Genomic DNA, 16,424 nt, shown 5'->3' on the forward strand with positions numbered 1-16,424 from the left:
ACTACAAAAAAACTAAAAACTAATAAAAAAACTAAAAAATCTAAAAATCTAAATAAACTAAAAAAGAAAAAAAAGAAAAAGGAAAAAAATAAAGGAGAAAAACAAAACTAAAAAACGAATGTATATACAGACCGGGACACCGGGATACAAATGACGACCGGGACACAGGGAATATAAATGACGACCGGGACACAGGGACACAACTACAATGGGGACGCCGGGGGGCACAGGGGGATATAAATGACGACCGGGACACCGGGACACAAGGAATATAAATGACGCCCGGGACACTCAAAGAGAAATCACAGACTGGAACACCGGGACACAAATGACGACCGGGACACAGGGAATATAAATGACGACCGGGACACAGGGACATAACTACAAAGGGGACGCCGGGGTGCACAGGGGGATATATAAATGACGATGGCGACTCAGGGAATGGTCGATTAGCAATCACCATCAACAAAGCTCAAGGGCAATCATTAGAATCATGAGGTATAGATCTGAATACGGATTGTTTTCCCATGGACCATTATATGTTGCATGTTCAAGAGTCGGTAAACCTGAAAATCTATTTATATGCACAGACAATGGGACAGCAAAGAATGTTGTATATTCGCAAGTTTTACGTAGTTAAAAACATATATATATATATATATATATATATATATATATATATATATATATATATATATATATATATATATATATCTATCTATATTCACAGGTGGGACATAGGGACACAACTACAATGGCGCGTAACTAATATGGCGCGTAACGACTTACGCGCGCGGGGGGGCTTGGGGGGGGCGCGAAGCGCCCCCACCAACTAGGTGTCGGGGTGGCGCGAAGCGCCACCCCAACAGCTAGTATATATATATATATATATATATATATATATATATATATATATATATATAAATAAGTTGTATATATGCATGTTTGTTTGATTGTGGGTTTGCATTTGACGTCATTATAAGTATATAAGGCTTTGTATATGACATCATTATAAGATGACACTACAGACCGGGACACCGGGACACAAATGACGACCGGGACACTCAAAGAGAAATTACAGACCGGGACACAAGTGACGACCAGGACACCGGTACAGAGGGAATATAAATGACGACCGGGACACTCTAAGAGAGATTACAGACTAGGATACCGGGACACAAATGACGACCGGGACACAGGGAATATAAATGACGAACAGTACACAGGGACACAACTACAACGGGGACGCCGGGGGCACAGGGGGATATATAAATGACGACGGGAATACAGGGAATGTTCAACCGGGACACCGGGACACAAGGAATATAAATGACGACCGCGACACTCAAAGAGAAATTACAGACTGGGACACCGGGACACAAATGACGACCGGGACACAGGGAAACAACAACAACGGGGACACTGGGGGGCACAGGGGGATATATAAATGACGACAGGGACACAGGGAATGTTCGATTAGCAATCACCATCAACAAAGCTCAAGGGCAATCATTAGAATAATGAGGTATAGATCTTAATACAGATTGTTTTTCCCATGGACAATTATATGTTGCATGTTGAAGAGTCGGTAAACCTGACAGTCTATTTATATGCACAGACAATGGGACAGCCAAGAATGTTGTACATTCGCAAGTTTTACGTAGTTAAAAATATATATATATATCTATCTATATTCACAGGTGGGACACAGGGACACAACTACAATGGCGCGTAACTAATATGGCACGTAACGACTTTCGCGCGTGTGGGGGCTTGGGGGGGGGCGCGAAGCGCCCCCACCAACTAGGTGTTGGGGGGCGCGAAGGGCCATCCCAACAGCTAGTATAGCAATAAAGACAATTACGTGGGAATATCAAAGGAAATTTAGCATAATTGGTCATTTGATTGTTGTTTACTACTTTCAAGCTCAGAATAAGCGTCCAGTGATATATTAATTAAATTTTATGTTATATTAATTTTAGATTAGATTTTAGATGTATTTATTAGGAGATAGTTCAAATTGCTAGTTGTGTGCCATTGGCAATGCTTTATGTTTCAGGTCGGAGACAGAGTGTTAATTCACACTGGGAATCATGGCTTGTTTCAAGAAAAACTTAAAGTTCAGTCCCGTTTTTGTACAGTCCTTCCGCCTGGCATTGGACTGCAAGAAGCATTAGTGCTATGTATCAACTACTTGACAGCCTACTTTTCTTTACTGAAAGTTGGAAATTTAAGGGAAGGAGAGTCAGTCCTAATAACTTCTGCCGGTGGTAAGCAATTTTATATGTTGTAGGTAAGAAATAGGAAATAAGGAGTAAGGAAAAATTAAAGAAGCAAAATTTTCAATAATTTCTGTTTGCGGTAAGGCTTAGAATTTTCATGCTTGGGGAAGAAACTGGAATTTCCTTAAAAACAAAACTACTTTTTTCCTATGCAAATTAAGTGGAATGAAAGCATATTCAATTCTTCCTTCTTGACTGGTAGATCTCCCTCTACTTTATCCAGAAAGAAGGATGCTGACAATTTCACCCTGGTAAAATAAAAAGATCTATCTTGTTTTTCCACAAGTAATTCACGTTCAGAATGTCGTCAGAAGAAAGAGCATCTACCTTAAACATTGTAAAATACTTTTAAATATAGACTATGAAAATCTTTACAATAGACCATCGTCCATTCACGTAGGTTGGTGGTTAGTTTCAGTTTTTTTTTCTTTTGCTGCTAATCTGCTCACATGGTAGAAGAGCCAGAGATCACCTACTAATCAACTTCAATTTCAGACGGAGTCTCCTATGTGAATACAACAGCCGTGTCAGACTTGTGACTGAAATCCTCTGCATCTACATTCTGCTATTTCTCTCTGCATCTACTACTTCTTGGTGTGTATGTTTCTAACTTTCTTCACGAACATTTTGAATCTGCGTGCTTGCATGGAATCCAAACAATATTTGCACACATTGTCTGCAACATTTTGTGACGTTTACTGGCCTGAAGTGAGTGCTTCCAGGGTACTCTGGAGTATAAGCACATGGCAAAGCAACTCCTAAGATTTGATTTTCAATTTGTTGCTAAACTTTCTAGGGGTAGCTTCAGAAGTTGGGTAAATTTGTCTTTGTTTCCAGCGGATTCTTTTGGGTTTTTCATTTTGTGATCATGGAGTAATTGTTCTCAGAATTCTTTTTATTTGAGCAGACAATAAAAAGAACGTTCATTGGAGCATTCCTTAAAAAAGTGATGGAACGTCCCTTAAAACTTAATGTCTTTTGGAACTTTCAGTGGTTGCGGCTCAAAACGCGGTTGCCTCAATTTGACTGCTCAATAAACTAATAAAAATCTCATATTTCAAATTAAAAAAATCACCAAAAACTGAATCAATTAACAGTTTCTCAAAAACTATCTTATATTCATTACTTACATTTCAAATTCAACTTCCTTCTGTTAAATTTTTTGAAAATATCAACATTTATTCTTTCATCTACTTTTCTTGTACTCTGTAAAAACCAGCCTAAATTCCCTAAAATAAAAGAAATTCATTTTTTTCCCAGAATTGAAGTTTTTGATCCTCTTTTCTATCCCATTGTTTGCTAACTAGCTTTCATCCACATAGAAAACTTTGAAGTAAAGACTGTAGCAAGTCAAAACGATGATGATGATCAAGTGGGTTTCAGACCGTCTTGACTACGTGGTCACTTAGGTCCTCTTTGTATATTCCTCTGCTGTTCATTTCCTAGCTGAGCGGTTATTTGCTAGTGGTTAGTGCACCAGACTTGAAATCCTGAGGTCAGGGGCTTGAGTCCTGGTGTCGCTGATTATTAGTTATATGAGTTTGTAAGCTAAGTCAGGGTTGACCCAGATCTGAATGGGTACCTAAGGGAATCTGGGGGAAATACACGGGAAGTGTCGAATATTTTGCACACAATCACGCATTGCACGACAGTTCTCAAAACATCCAATATTTTCCAAGGATATGCACCATTAAGCCTATAATAATAACAATGATAATAATAATAATAATAATAATAATAATAATAATAATAATAATAATAATAATAATAATAATAATAATAATAATAATAATAATAATAATAATAATAATAATAATAATAATAATAATAATAATAATAATAATAATAATAATAATAATAATAATAATAATAATAATAATAATAAATAATAATAATAAAAATAATAATAATAATACTAATAATAATAATAATATGTTTATACCCTCTTTAAATGCAAAAGATGCACACAGAGGAGTATGAAAAGAAAACTGAAAAATATAAAATTACACTTCTAATGAAAATCAGTAGATCATAACTGTTTTTTTTTTTGCACATAACTCAAAAAACCATTCAAAAAACATGACCCATAAATAATAACATAACTCATAAGCATAACTCATAAAACAGCACCCATAAACATAGCGCATAAATATCTATTTGGTTACAGAAAATATGACAAAACTGTTTTTCCATTAAATGAGACAATTAGGGGAAAATTTATTCTATTTTCTCTGAGACAAAAGGGGAAAATTTATTCTATTTTCTCTAGGTCGTCTAAGAAGTCCGTCGTATTGTTGATCTGTTTTAACAGTAATATCAAATATTTCGAATTTTTGCATAATATACCTATTTTTGAACCATAGTGAAATTCCAAGAAAAAATTACAAAACCAGAAAAAATAAACGCGGGTACGTTTTTTTATCACTTACTCAAAAACTTCAGAAGTAGAACAATGAAAAATAAATGGGGTGCAAACATTAAATTATAAATTATAGCAAGTGTTTGCTTATCAAAACGACCTTTCACCCTGACTAGCAGGTCATATGTTTTCCTAAGTTTTCCAAACACAGATGATAACACCAACTCCCGCATAGCTTTAATTGACAGACCAAAAGGCAACCCAAGGTAATTAATGGAATCTTTATTAATAATATTAAATGATCCTGCCCTAATTGAATGATGCTGGATATCAATTTACTATTCGCCACTAGAAATTCTGTTTTAGAAGGTTCAATTTATAATCCTATCTTTCATAGATGTGAGTGTAATATATTAATTGCATTCTGCATTGATATTAAATTATCCGAGAATAACAAAATATCATCAGCATACGACAAGTGGCTAATGTCGATACCTTTAATCACATATCGGGGTGGCCGATCTAATTGCGTCATTAAATACAAAGGGGTTAAGAACTGACCCTTGTTTAACTCCACGACGTAAATAAATTCGGTCTAAAAGTCAACCTTCCGAAAAGATTCTCACAGATGAATTACCATACCAGCCCGCCTAACACTGGCCTATAAATTATGCGCAACCCACTGCGCAACAGTGACAAAAAAGCGTGGTTATGCAACATTATGATTGTATATTTCAGTTGATCACTTGAGAAGCTACCCATAAGTAAATACACTGAAATATTTTCTGTTTTTAGATAAGTAATAATTCTATGTTGGTCCACGTAATGAACACAATCAACTAAAATATGTTCAACTGTCTCTTCATTATTACCATTAATCAGAGTGCCTTCTTCTCCTTGAAATTTTGCAAGATATTACAGTGTACCTCTAAAATGTCAAAGATAGCCTACAAATATTAAAAATTACTCCGTAAAAACAAAATAATGGCAAAAAACATTGAACAATGCTGCCATCTTAAACCTATGAAATTAGGAAATGATTTCACCTAGAAACTTAACCGTTTGGTTCCTTCTCTTTAAAAAATTAACAAACTGAAAGTCCATTTTAGCCCATCTAAATGAAAAGGGTAACTTACTTTTACACTTTTCGAGAATTTGGGACAGCTTTTCTTTCAAACAACAAGCTAGTTCTTGTTGTAATTTTGGCAAGATTTACGAATTGATTCTGATAGAACATATTAGTAATCTAGAAACCAGCTCAATCAAGCAGCTCCACTGTTGTTCATAGAAGAGCTAGGATTTTTGTTACTGATTTTGTTTACTACTGTTCAAATTACCCTTTTCTATTGTACCTCTCTAAAAATACGAAGGACTTTGCAATAGTTCAAACGCCCCTTGAAACCATCTTAGATTTTTTCACACCTAAAAAATTCGATATTATAAGATTTTTTTGTTTAACTATCTCATACTCTTGAAGTTATCACAACTGTGCAATGGTTTGACAGTATTGCAAAGCTGAACTTTCAAAATGTATATTTAAAAATAATTGGCTAAATTTAGCAACGCTTTTTGAAAAAACTTTTAAATTATCAATCTTTTGATTCCCAAGGACACCTAACCCTACAAAGAAAAGCTACACTGTTTTAGGCTGTTTGATACCATAATTTTTGGCTTATATATTGAGAATTTTTTTCTCCCGTCTTTTTTAAGTTGGTTCTGCCCCTGCTGCATAACCACGTATGAAAGCCTTTTTTATTTAAAATTCAACTTCTGATTTTTCTGTTAATTTGTAGTATGTACTCGGTTTTCTAAGCTTCCTTGTAGTAATTCAAACTATTGGATTTCGTTTTCACTGTCTGTTGTAGTTTAAGATTAAACTAGCTCCCTCCTTAAATGTAAATTCAATACTTAATTTATAATCAAATTTCTAAATTTTTAATTTTGATATTGACTTCAGTATTTAACTGAGATTTAGTCGTCATCTATATTTATGCTGATGCCCCTGTAGGATGTTTATTTTATTATTGTATCCCAGAAAAACTTTTTACAGTCCAGCGCCGTTATCACTTATTTTATTTTATCAAACTTTATAATATACTGTGAAAAATGAAATAAGTGTTCAAAAACAGCTGAATCAAAGATTGTTTGTATTTTACAAGCCTTACCGTGAATATACATTTGCTGTTTTGTGTTGTTATAGCCTATCTTCTAAACATATACTAAACTAAACTAAACGCCGCCCTTGCGAAACTGAGCTAATTTTGAAGGTTCTTACTGCCTTTAATGATATGTAAAATAAATACTGGTTTGTTGACAAGTTTGTTCATTATGGATGAACAAAGAATTAATTTCATTTGCTTGGGGGCTTGGTGACCAGACCACCAAGCCCTATGTTAAATAGAATTAAATAAACTTAGCCCTCATAGGTTATTGTATTCAGCAATCCAGCATTGAAGTTAATACTACTATTACTAACAACTTTTTGCAATACCAAGACACCAGAGGCCAATAAAACCGTGCATGCTCCTCCTCCATCTCAAATTGTTCAAAGCATTCCTCCTTATACCCTCCCAATAAATTCTAATTTCCTTTAAATGCTTTCTTGCAACTTACTCTCAATCCATTCAGGAATAACCTGCTTTTTGTGTTGTCCTTGACGGTTGGCGGACAAGGACGATCTTTGGTATATGTGATACTTATTTTGGGTTAAGCTATCAATCTTAATTAAACCAGTTTACAAATGTGTAATATGATAAAACATTTGCCCAAATTGGACGAATAAGTTGGTTCTTAGTTTGAAACATGCTAAGAATTTCACGCTCATAAGCATTAGCATCTGGTTTTAGATGGCGCTGGCACAAGCAAATGAATTTAATGTAATTCTACTAAAGCATATAAATAGAAAATCAAGAAACAGGATTTATTCAATAAGACACAGTTACTGAGAGGCAAAGGGCCAACACTTGACACCTTTATTGGGGGCAGGGGGATAAGGCTGGTGAAATTGAGTGGTAGTTAAACGTTTGGGAAAATTCCCTTCTTCCTGTCTAGTATGGAAGTTTCGTATTCCTTCCTACCAGAGAACACACAGTTTAAGTGTTGAATATCTTCAGATGCAAAAGACATTACTATTTATTCCCAAATGTTTGGGTAAAGTATTCATATGCACATATAATGGAAAATCGAGCCTATGGTAACTAAAATACAACCAAAAGCTAAAAAAACTTAATTAACTTAATTAAATTACGTTAAATTACACTTGCTAATGATAGAATAATTCTATTACATTAAAAGTAGCGCAACTTAGGGGTGTGGTTTATCTTGTCTTGGTTGTTGGTGATCCAAAGACTGAGAAGCACCTGACGCCTCTATATTTGCATAAATAGATTATGGTCCAACTTTCTGAGGTAAAAACACTTACTGCTCTTGTCCATATTGAGTTTTGTATAGGTCTATAGTCTTATACAGGTCTCCAGGTTTGCAGGTATTCGGTACAGGTCTATAGTGTCTATAGTTTTAGTTACAATCTTCTAGGACTTATTTAACGACTAAAGCCATTTTTCTATTTTGGACTTTACGGACATAAGCGAAGGCTTTTTCTTGTTCTTTAGCACTTTCAGGTTCACCAATTTATGCCAAACCTCTGCTCTAAGGTCAGCTGAACTGCTTGTATTATTGCATGTTTTCCCCTGGCCCTCACGGGTTTTTAAGTAATTCCCACATGGTCGCTTAGAAAACCCTCCCAATTAGGTAATTATCACCTGCATCTTTTAGAAAACATTCCCTATTACCTAATTAAAACCTATATGCTTTAAAAAAAAATTCCTAGTTCGTTACAAGCACCTGCACTTAGCCCTGAGGGGGATCACAATTCAACTTCTTCGTAATCTTAAGTCATTAAAGGAAGAAAAGTGTAGTGGCTGTGGGTGTCATAAAAATTGTTGAGAGGATGCTACTCATATACTCCGATTAGTTAAATTACTTGATTCGAGGGACTAAATTATGTTAATTAATTAAACTAATTTGATTAAACTGCGTTAAATTAAATTAATCATACTAAGTTAGTGAAACTTAATCATGACTAGGTTCGACTAGTTAAATTACTCTAAATAAATCAGTAACCCTTGTATTATAACAGAAATTAACAAGATTGAAAGGTCATATGAAGAAAAATAGAAAACAAAACAACTGAAAAAAAGCAAGAAAATTGTTTTGCAACCAAGAGCGTAGCTCCAGCATTTTATTGGGGGACAAGAGGGGTTCATATCTGGAGAGTAAAGGGGCGTGCGCTATATAATGATTTTTGTCTCTTCCAATTATTGGGGGCAACTGCCCCCTTGCCCTCCCTCAACGACGCTATTGTTTACGACCTAGTGCTTCAAAGTAGGGTTTTCAATTGGTCAAACTATATGGTAGTGGTTTTAGCGGGACACAAAAAGAAAAGGACTTTAGTTTGGAGTACCCATTTCTAGGTGGTTTTGGTATAGCTACTGTACAGCTTGAACGGACAGTGAAAAATGTCAACATTGCTGGGCTATCTTCTATTCACAAACACGGTTTCTTGAAAGATGTGGGAGTTAAGCAATATAAAACAATGTAAGCAATGTAAAGGGAGTAAAACAAAGATAAAAAGGGCTTTAGTCTCAAGTATTTAATTCTAGGTGGTTTTGGTATAGCTACTGTACAGCTTGAACGGACAGTGAAAAATGTCAACATTGCTGGGCTATCTTCTATTCACAAACACGGTTTCTTGAAAAATGTGGGAGTAAAGCAATATAAAACAATGTAAGCAATGTAAAGGGAGTAAAATAAAAATGAAAAGGGCTTTAGTTTCAAGTATTTAATTCTAGGTGGTGTTGGTATAGCTGCTGTACAGCTTGCACGGACTGTGAAAAATGTCAACATTGCTGGGCTATCTTCTATTCACAAACACGGTTTCTTGAAAGATGTGGGAGTAAAGCAATATAAAACAACTTAAGCAATGTAAAGGGAGTAAAACAAAAATGAAAAGGGCTTTAGTTTCAAGTATTTAATTCTAGGTGGTGTTGGTATAGCTGCTGTACAGCTTGCAGGGACTGTGAAAAATGTCAACATTGCCGGGCTATCTTCTATTCACAAACACGGTTTCTTGAAAGATGTGGGAGTAAAGCAATATAAAACAATGTAAGCAATGTAAAGGGAGTAAAACAAAAATGAAAAGGGCTTCAGTTTCAAGTATTTAATTCTAGGTGGTGTTGGTATAGCTTCTGTACAGCTTGCACGGACTGTGAAAAATGTCAACATTGCCGGGCTATCTTCTATTCACAAACACGGTTTCTTGAAAGATGTGGGAGTAAAGCAATATAAAACAACGTAAGCAATGTAAAGGGAGTAAAACAAAAATGAAAAGGGCTTTAGTTTCAAGTTTTAATTCTAGGTGGTGTTGGTATAGCTGCTGTTCAGCTTGCACGGACTGTGAAAAATGTCAACATTGCCGGGCTATCTTCTATTCAGAAACACGGTTTCTTGAAAGATGTGGGAGTAAAGCAATATAAAACAATGTAAAGGGAGTAAAACAAAAATGAAAAGGGCTTTAGTTTCAAGTATTTAATTCTAGGTGGTGTTGGTATAGCTGCTGTACAGCTTGCACGGACTGTGAAAAATGTCAACATTGCCGGGCTATCTTCTATTCACAAACACGGTTTCTTGAAAGATGTGGGAGTAAAGCAATATAAAACAATGTAAGCAATGTAAAGGGAGTAAAACAAAAATGAAAAGGGCTTTAGTTTCAAGTATTTTATTCTAGGTGGTGTTGGTATAGATGCTCTACAGCTTGCACGGACTATGAAAAATGTCAACATTGCCGGGCTATCTTCTATTCACAAACACGGTTTCTTGAAAGATGTGGGAGTAAAGCAATATAAAACAACGTAAGCAATGTAAAGGGAGTAAAACAAAAATGAAAAGGGCTTTAGTTTCAAGTATTTAATTCTAGGTGGTGTTGGTATAGCTGCTGTACAGCTTGCACAGACTGTGAAAAATGTCAACATTGCCGGGCTATCTTCTATTCACAAACACGGTTTCTCGAAAGATGTGGGAGTAAAGAAATATAAAACAATGTAAGCAATGTAAAGGGAGTAAAACAAAAATGAAAAGGGCTTTAGTTTCAAGTATGAAATTCTAGGTGGTGTTGGTATAGATGCTCTACAGCTTGCACAGACTGTGAAAAATGTCAACATTGCCGGGCTATCTTCTATTCACAAACACGGTTTCTTGAAAGATATGGGAGTAAAGCAATATAAAACAACGTAAGCAATGCAAAGGGAGTAAAACAAAAATGAAAAGGGCTCTAGTTTCAAGTATTTAATTCTAGGTGGTGTCGGTATAGATGCTCTACAGCTTGCACTGACTGTGAAAAATGTCAAAATTGCCGGGCTATTTTCTATTCACAAACACATTTTCTTGAAAGATGTGGGAGTAAAGCAATATAAAACAATAAAAGCAATGTAAAGGGAGCAAAACAAAAATGAAAAGGGCTTTAGTTTCAAGTATTTAATTCTAGGTGGTGTTGGTATAGCTGCTGCACAGCTTGCACGGACTGTGAAAAATGTCAACATTGCCGGGCTATCTTCTATTCACAAACACGGTTTCTTGAAAGAAGTGGGAGTAAAGCAATATAAAACAACGTAAGCAATGTAAATGGAGTAAAACAAAAATGAAAAGGGCTTTAGTTTCAAGTATTTAATTCTAGGTGGTGTTGGTATAGATGCTCTACAGCTTGCACGGACTATGAAAAATGTCAACATTGCCGGGCTATCTTCTATTCACAAACACGGTTTCTTGAAAGATGTGGGAGTAAAGCAATATAAAACAACGTAAGCAATGTAAAGGGAGTAAAACAAAAATGAAAAGGGCTTTAGTTTCAAGTATTTAATTCTAGGTGGTGGTGGTATAGATGCTCTACAGCTTACACGGACTGTGAAAAATGTCAACATTGCCGGGCTATCTTCTATTCACAAACACGGTTTCTTGAAAGATGTGGGAGTAAAGCAATATAAAACAATGTAAGCAATGTAAAGGGAGCAAAACAAAAATGAAAAGGGCTTTAGTTTCAAGTATTTAATTCTTGGTGGTGTTGGTATAGCTGCTGTACAGCTTGCACGGACTGTGAAAAATGTCAACATTGCCGGGCTATCTTCTATTCACAAACACGGTTTCTTGAAAGATGTGGGAGTAAAGCAATATAAAACAACGTAAGCAATGTAAAGGGAGTAAAACAAAAATGAAAAGGGCTTTAGTTTCAAGTATTTAATTCTAGGTGGTGTTGGTATAGATGCTCTACAGCTTACACGGACTGTGAAAAATGTCAACATTTTCGGGCTATCTTCTATTTACAAACACGGTTTCTTGAAAGATGTGGGAATAAAGCAATATAAAACAATGTAAGCAATGTAAAGGGATAAAACAAAAATGAAAAGGGCTTTAGTTTCAAGTATTTAATTCTAGGTGGTGTTGGTATAGCTGCTGTACAGCTTGCACAGACTGTGAAAAATGTCAACATTGCCGGGCTATCTTCTATTCACAAACACGGTTTCTTGAAAGATGTGGGAGTAAAGCAATATAAAACAATGTAAGCAATGTAAAGGGAGCAAAACAAAAATGAAAAGGGCTTTAGTTTCAAGTATTTAATTCTAGGTGGTGTTGGTATAGCTGCTGTACAGCTTGCACGGACTGTGAAAAATGTCAACATTGCCGGACTATCTTCTATTCACAAACACCGTTTCTTGAAAGATGTGGTAGTAAAGCAATATAAAACAACGTAAGCAATGTAAAGGGAGTAAAACAAAAATGAAAAGGGCTTTAGTTTCAAGTATTTAATTCTAGGTGGTGTTGGTATAGCTGCTGTACAGCTTGCACGGACTGTGAAAAATGTCAACATTGCCGGGCTATCTTCTATTCACAAACACGGTTTCTTGAAAGATGTGGGAGTAAAGCAATATAAAACAATGTAAGCAATGTAAAGGGAGCAAAACAAAAATGAAAAGGGCTTTAGTTTCAAGTATTTAATTCTAGGTGGTGTTGGTATAGCTGCTGTACAGCTTGCACGGACAGTGAAAAATGTCAACATTGCCGGGCTATCTTCTATTCACAAACACGGTTTCTTGAAAGATGTGGGAGTAAAGCAATATAAAACAACGTAAGCAATGTAAAGGGAGTAAAACAAAAATGAAAAGGGCTTTAGTTTCAAGTATTTAATTCTAGGTGGTGTTTGTATAGCTGCTGTACAGCTTGCACGGACTGTGAAAAATGTCAACATTGCCGGGCTATCTTCTAGTCACAAACGCGGTTTCTTGAAAGATGTGGGAGTAAAGCAATATAAAACAATGTAAGCAATGTAAAGGGAGCAAAACAAAAATGAAAAGGGCTTTAGTTTCAAGTATTTAATTCTAGGTGGTGTTGGTATAGCTGCTGTACAGCTTGCACGGACTGTGAAAAATGTCAACATTGCCGGGCTATCTTCTATTCACAAACACGGTTTCTTGAAAGATGTGGGAGTAAAGCAATATAAAACAACATAAGCAATGTAAAGGGAGTAAAACAAAAATGAAAAGGGCTTTAGTTTCAAGTATTTAATTCTAGGTGTTGTTGGTATAGTTGCTGTACAGCTTGTACGGACTGTGAAAAATGTCAACATTGCCGGGCTATCTTCTATTCATAAACACGGTTTCTTGAAAGATGTGGGAGTAAAGCAATATAAAACAACGTAAGCAATGTAAAGGGAGTAAAACAAAAATGAAAAGGGCTTTAGTTTCAAGTATTTAATTCTAGGTGGTGTTGGTATAGATGCTCTACAGCTTGCACGGACTATGAAAATGTCAACATTGCCGGGCTATCTTCTATTCACAAACACGGTTTCTTGATAGATGTGGGAGTAAAGCAATATAAAACAACGTAAGCAATGTAAAGGGAGTAAAACAAAAATGAAAAGTGCTTTAGTTTCAAGTATTTAATTCTAGGTGGTGTTGGTATAGATGCTGCACAGCTTACACGGACTGTGGAAAATGTCAACATTGCCGGGCTATCTTCTATTCACAAACACGGTTTCTTGAAAGATGTGGAAGTAAAGCAATATAAAACAACGTAAGCAATGTAAAGGGAGCAAAACAAAAATGAAAAGGGCTTTAGTTTCAAGTATTTAATTCTAGGTGGTGTTGGTATAGCTGCTGTACAGCTTTCACGGACTGTGAAAAATGTCAACATGGCCGGGCTATCTTCTATTCACAAACACGGTTTCTTGAAAGATGTGGGAGTAAAGCAATATAAAACAACGTAAGCAATGTAAAGGGAGTAAAACAAAAATGAAAAGGGCTTTAGTTTCAAGTATTTAATTCTAGGTGGTGTTGGTATAGCTGCTGTACAGCTTGCACGGACTGTGAAAAATGTCAACATTGCCGGGCAATCTTCTATTCACAAACACGGTTTCTTGAAAGATGTGGGAGTAAAGCAATATAAAACAATGTAAGCAAGGTAAAGGGAGCAAAAAAAAATGAAAAGGGCTTTAGTTTCAAGTATTTAATTCTAGGTGGTGTTGGTATAGCTGCTGTACAGCTTGCACGGACTGTGAAAAATGTCAACATTGCCGGGCTATCTTCTATTCACAAACACGGTTTCTTGAAAGATGTGGGAGTAAAGCAATATAAAACAACGTAAGAAATGTAAAGGGAGTAAAACAAAAATGAAAAGGGCTTTAGTTTCAAGTATTTAATTCTAGGTGGTGTTGGTATAGATGCTCTACAGCTTACACGGACTGTGAAAAATGTCAACATTGCCGGGCTATCTTCTATTCAGAAACACGGTTTCTTGAAAGATGTGGGAGTAAAGCAATATAAAACAATGTAAAGGGAGTAAAATAAAAATGAAAAGGGCTTTAGTTTCAAGTATTTAATTCTAGGTGGTGTTGGTATAGCTGCTGTACAGCTTGCACTGACTGTGAAAAATGTCAACATTGCCGGGCTATCTTCTATTCACAAACACGGTTTCTTGAAAGATGTGGGAGTAAAGCAATATAAAACAACATAAGCAATGTAAAGGGAGTAAAACAAAAATGAAAAGGGCTTTAGTTTCAAGTATTTAATTCTAGGTGGTGGTGGTATAGATGCTCTACAGCTTACACGGACTGTGAAAAATGTCAACATTGCCGGGCTATCTTCTATTCACAAACACGGTTTCTTGAAAGATGTGGGAGTAAAGCAATATAAAACAATGTAAGCAATGTAAAGGGAGCAAAACAAAAATGAAAAGGGCTTTAGTTTCAAGTATTTAATTCTTGGTGGTGTTGGTATAGCTGCTGTACAGCTTGCACGGACTGTGAAAAATGTCAACATTGCCGGGCTATCTTCTATTCACAAACACGGTTTCTTGAAAGATGTGGGAGTAAAGCAATATAAAACAACGTAAGAAATGTAAAGGGAGTAAAACAAAAATGAAAAGGGCTTTAGTTTCAAGTATTTAATTCTAGGTGGTGTTGGTATAGATGCTCTACAGCTTACACGGACTGTGAAAAATGTCAACATTGTCGGGCTATCTTCTATTCACAAACACGGTTTCTTGAAAGATGTGGGAGTAAAGCAATATAAAACAATGTAAGCAATGTAAAGGGAGCAAAACAAAAATGAAAAGGGCTTTAGTTTCAAGTATTTAATTCTAGGTGGTGTTGGTATAGCTGCTGTACAGCTTGCACAGACTATGAAAAATGTCAACATTGCCGGGCTATCTTCTATTCACAAACACGGTTTCTTGAAAGATGTGGGAGTAAAGCAATATAAAACAATGTAAGCAATGTAAAGGGAGCAAAACAAAAATGAAAAGGGCTTTAGTTTCAAGTATTTAATTCTAGGTGGTGTTGGTATAGCTGCTGTACAGCTTGCACGGACTGTGAAAAATGTCAACATTGCCGGGCTATCTTCTATTCACAAACACCGTTTCTTGAAAGATGTGGTAGTAAAGCAATATAAAACAACGTAAGCAATGTAAAGGGAGTAAAACAAAAATGAAAAGGGCTTTAGTTTCAAGTATTTAATTCTAGGTGGTGTTGGTATAGCTGCTGTACAGCTTGCACGGACTGTGAAAAATGTCAACATTGCCGGGCTATCTTCTATTCACAAACACGGTTTCTTGAAAGATGTGGGAGTAAAGCAATATAAAACAATGTAAGCAATGTAAAGGGAGCAAAACAAAAATGAAAAGGGCTTTAGTTTCAAGTATTTAATTCTAGGTGGTGTTGGTATAGCTGCTGTACAGCTTGCACGGACTGTGAAAAATGTCAACATTGCCGGGCTATCTTCTATTCACAAACACGGTTTCTTGAAAGATGTGGGAGTAAAGCAATATAAAACAACGTAAGCAATGTAAAGGGAGTAAAACAAAAATGAAAAGGGCTTTAGTTTCAAGTATTTAATTCTAGGTGGTGTTTGTATAGCTGCTGTACAGCTTGCACGGACTGTGAAAAATGTCAACATTGCCGGGCTATCTTCTAGTCACAAACGTGGTTTCTTGAAAGATGTGGGAGTAAAGCAATATAAAACAATGTAAGCAATGTAAAGGGAGCAAAACAAAAATGAAAAGGGCTTTAGTTTCAAGTATTTAATTCTAGGTGGTGTTGGTATAGCTGCTGTACAGCTTGCACGGACTGTGAAAAATGTCAACATTGCCGGGCTATCTTCTACTCACAAACACGGTTTCTTGAAAGATGTGGGAGTAAAGCAATATAAAACAACATAAGCAATGTAAAGGGAGTAAAACAA

At 35.8% G+C, this 16,424-nt stretch overlaps 1 protein-coding gene across 4 annotated transcripts in view; it reads left to right on the forward strand.

Annotated features, from left to right (window-relative positions):
• The window catches only part of LOC136039276 (synaptic vesicle membrane protein VAT-1 homolog), a 69,837-nt gene that overhangs the window by 25,689 nt on the left and 27,724 nt on the right, over nt 1–16,424 (forward strand). For all 4 annotated transcript variants that reach the window (XM_065722859.1, XM_065722858.1, XM_065722860.1 and 1 more), the window contains exon 3: nt 2,060–2,270. In XM_065722859.1, the coding sequence (XP_065578931.1) occupies nt 2,060–2,270 (211 nt within the window). The remainder of the gene's footprint in view (nt 1–2,059; nt 2,271–16,424) is intronic.

This window comes from Artemia franciscana, chromosome 19 (genome assembly GCF_032884065.1).
Source record: "Artemia franciscana chromosome 19, ASM3288406v1, whole genome shotgun sequence".
Classification (NCBI taxonomy): domain Eukaryota; kingdom Metazoa; phylum Arthropoda; class Branchiopoda; order Anostraca; family Artemiidae; genus Artemia; species Artemia franciscana.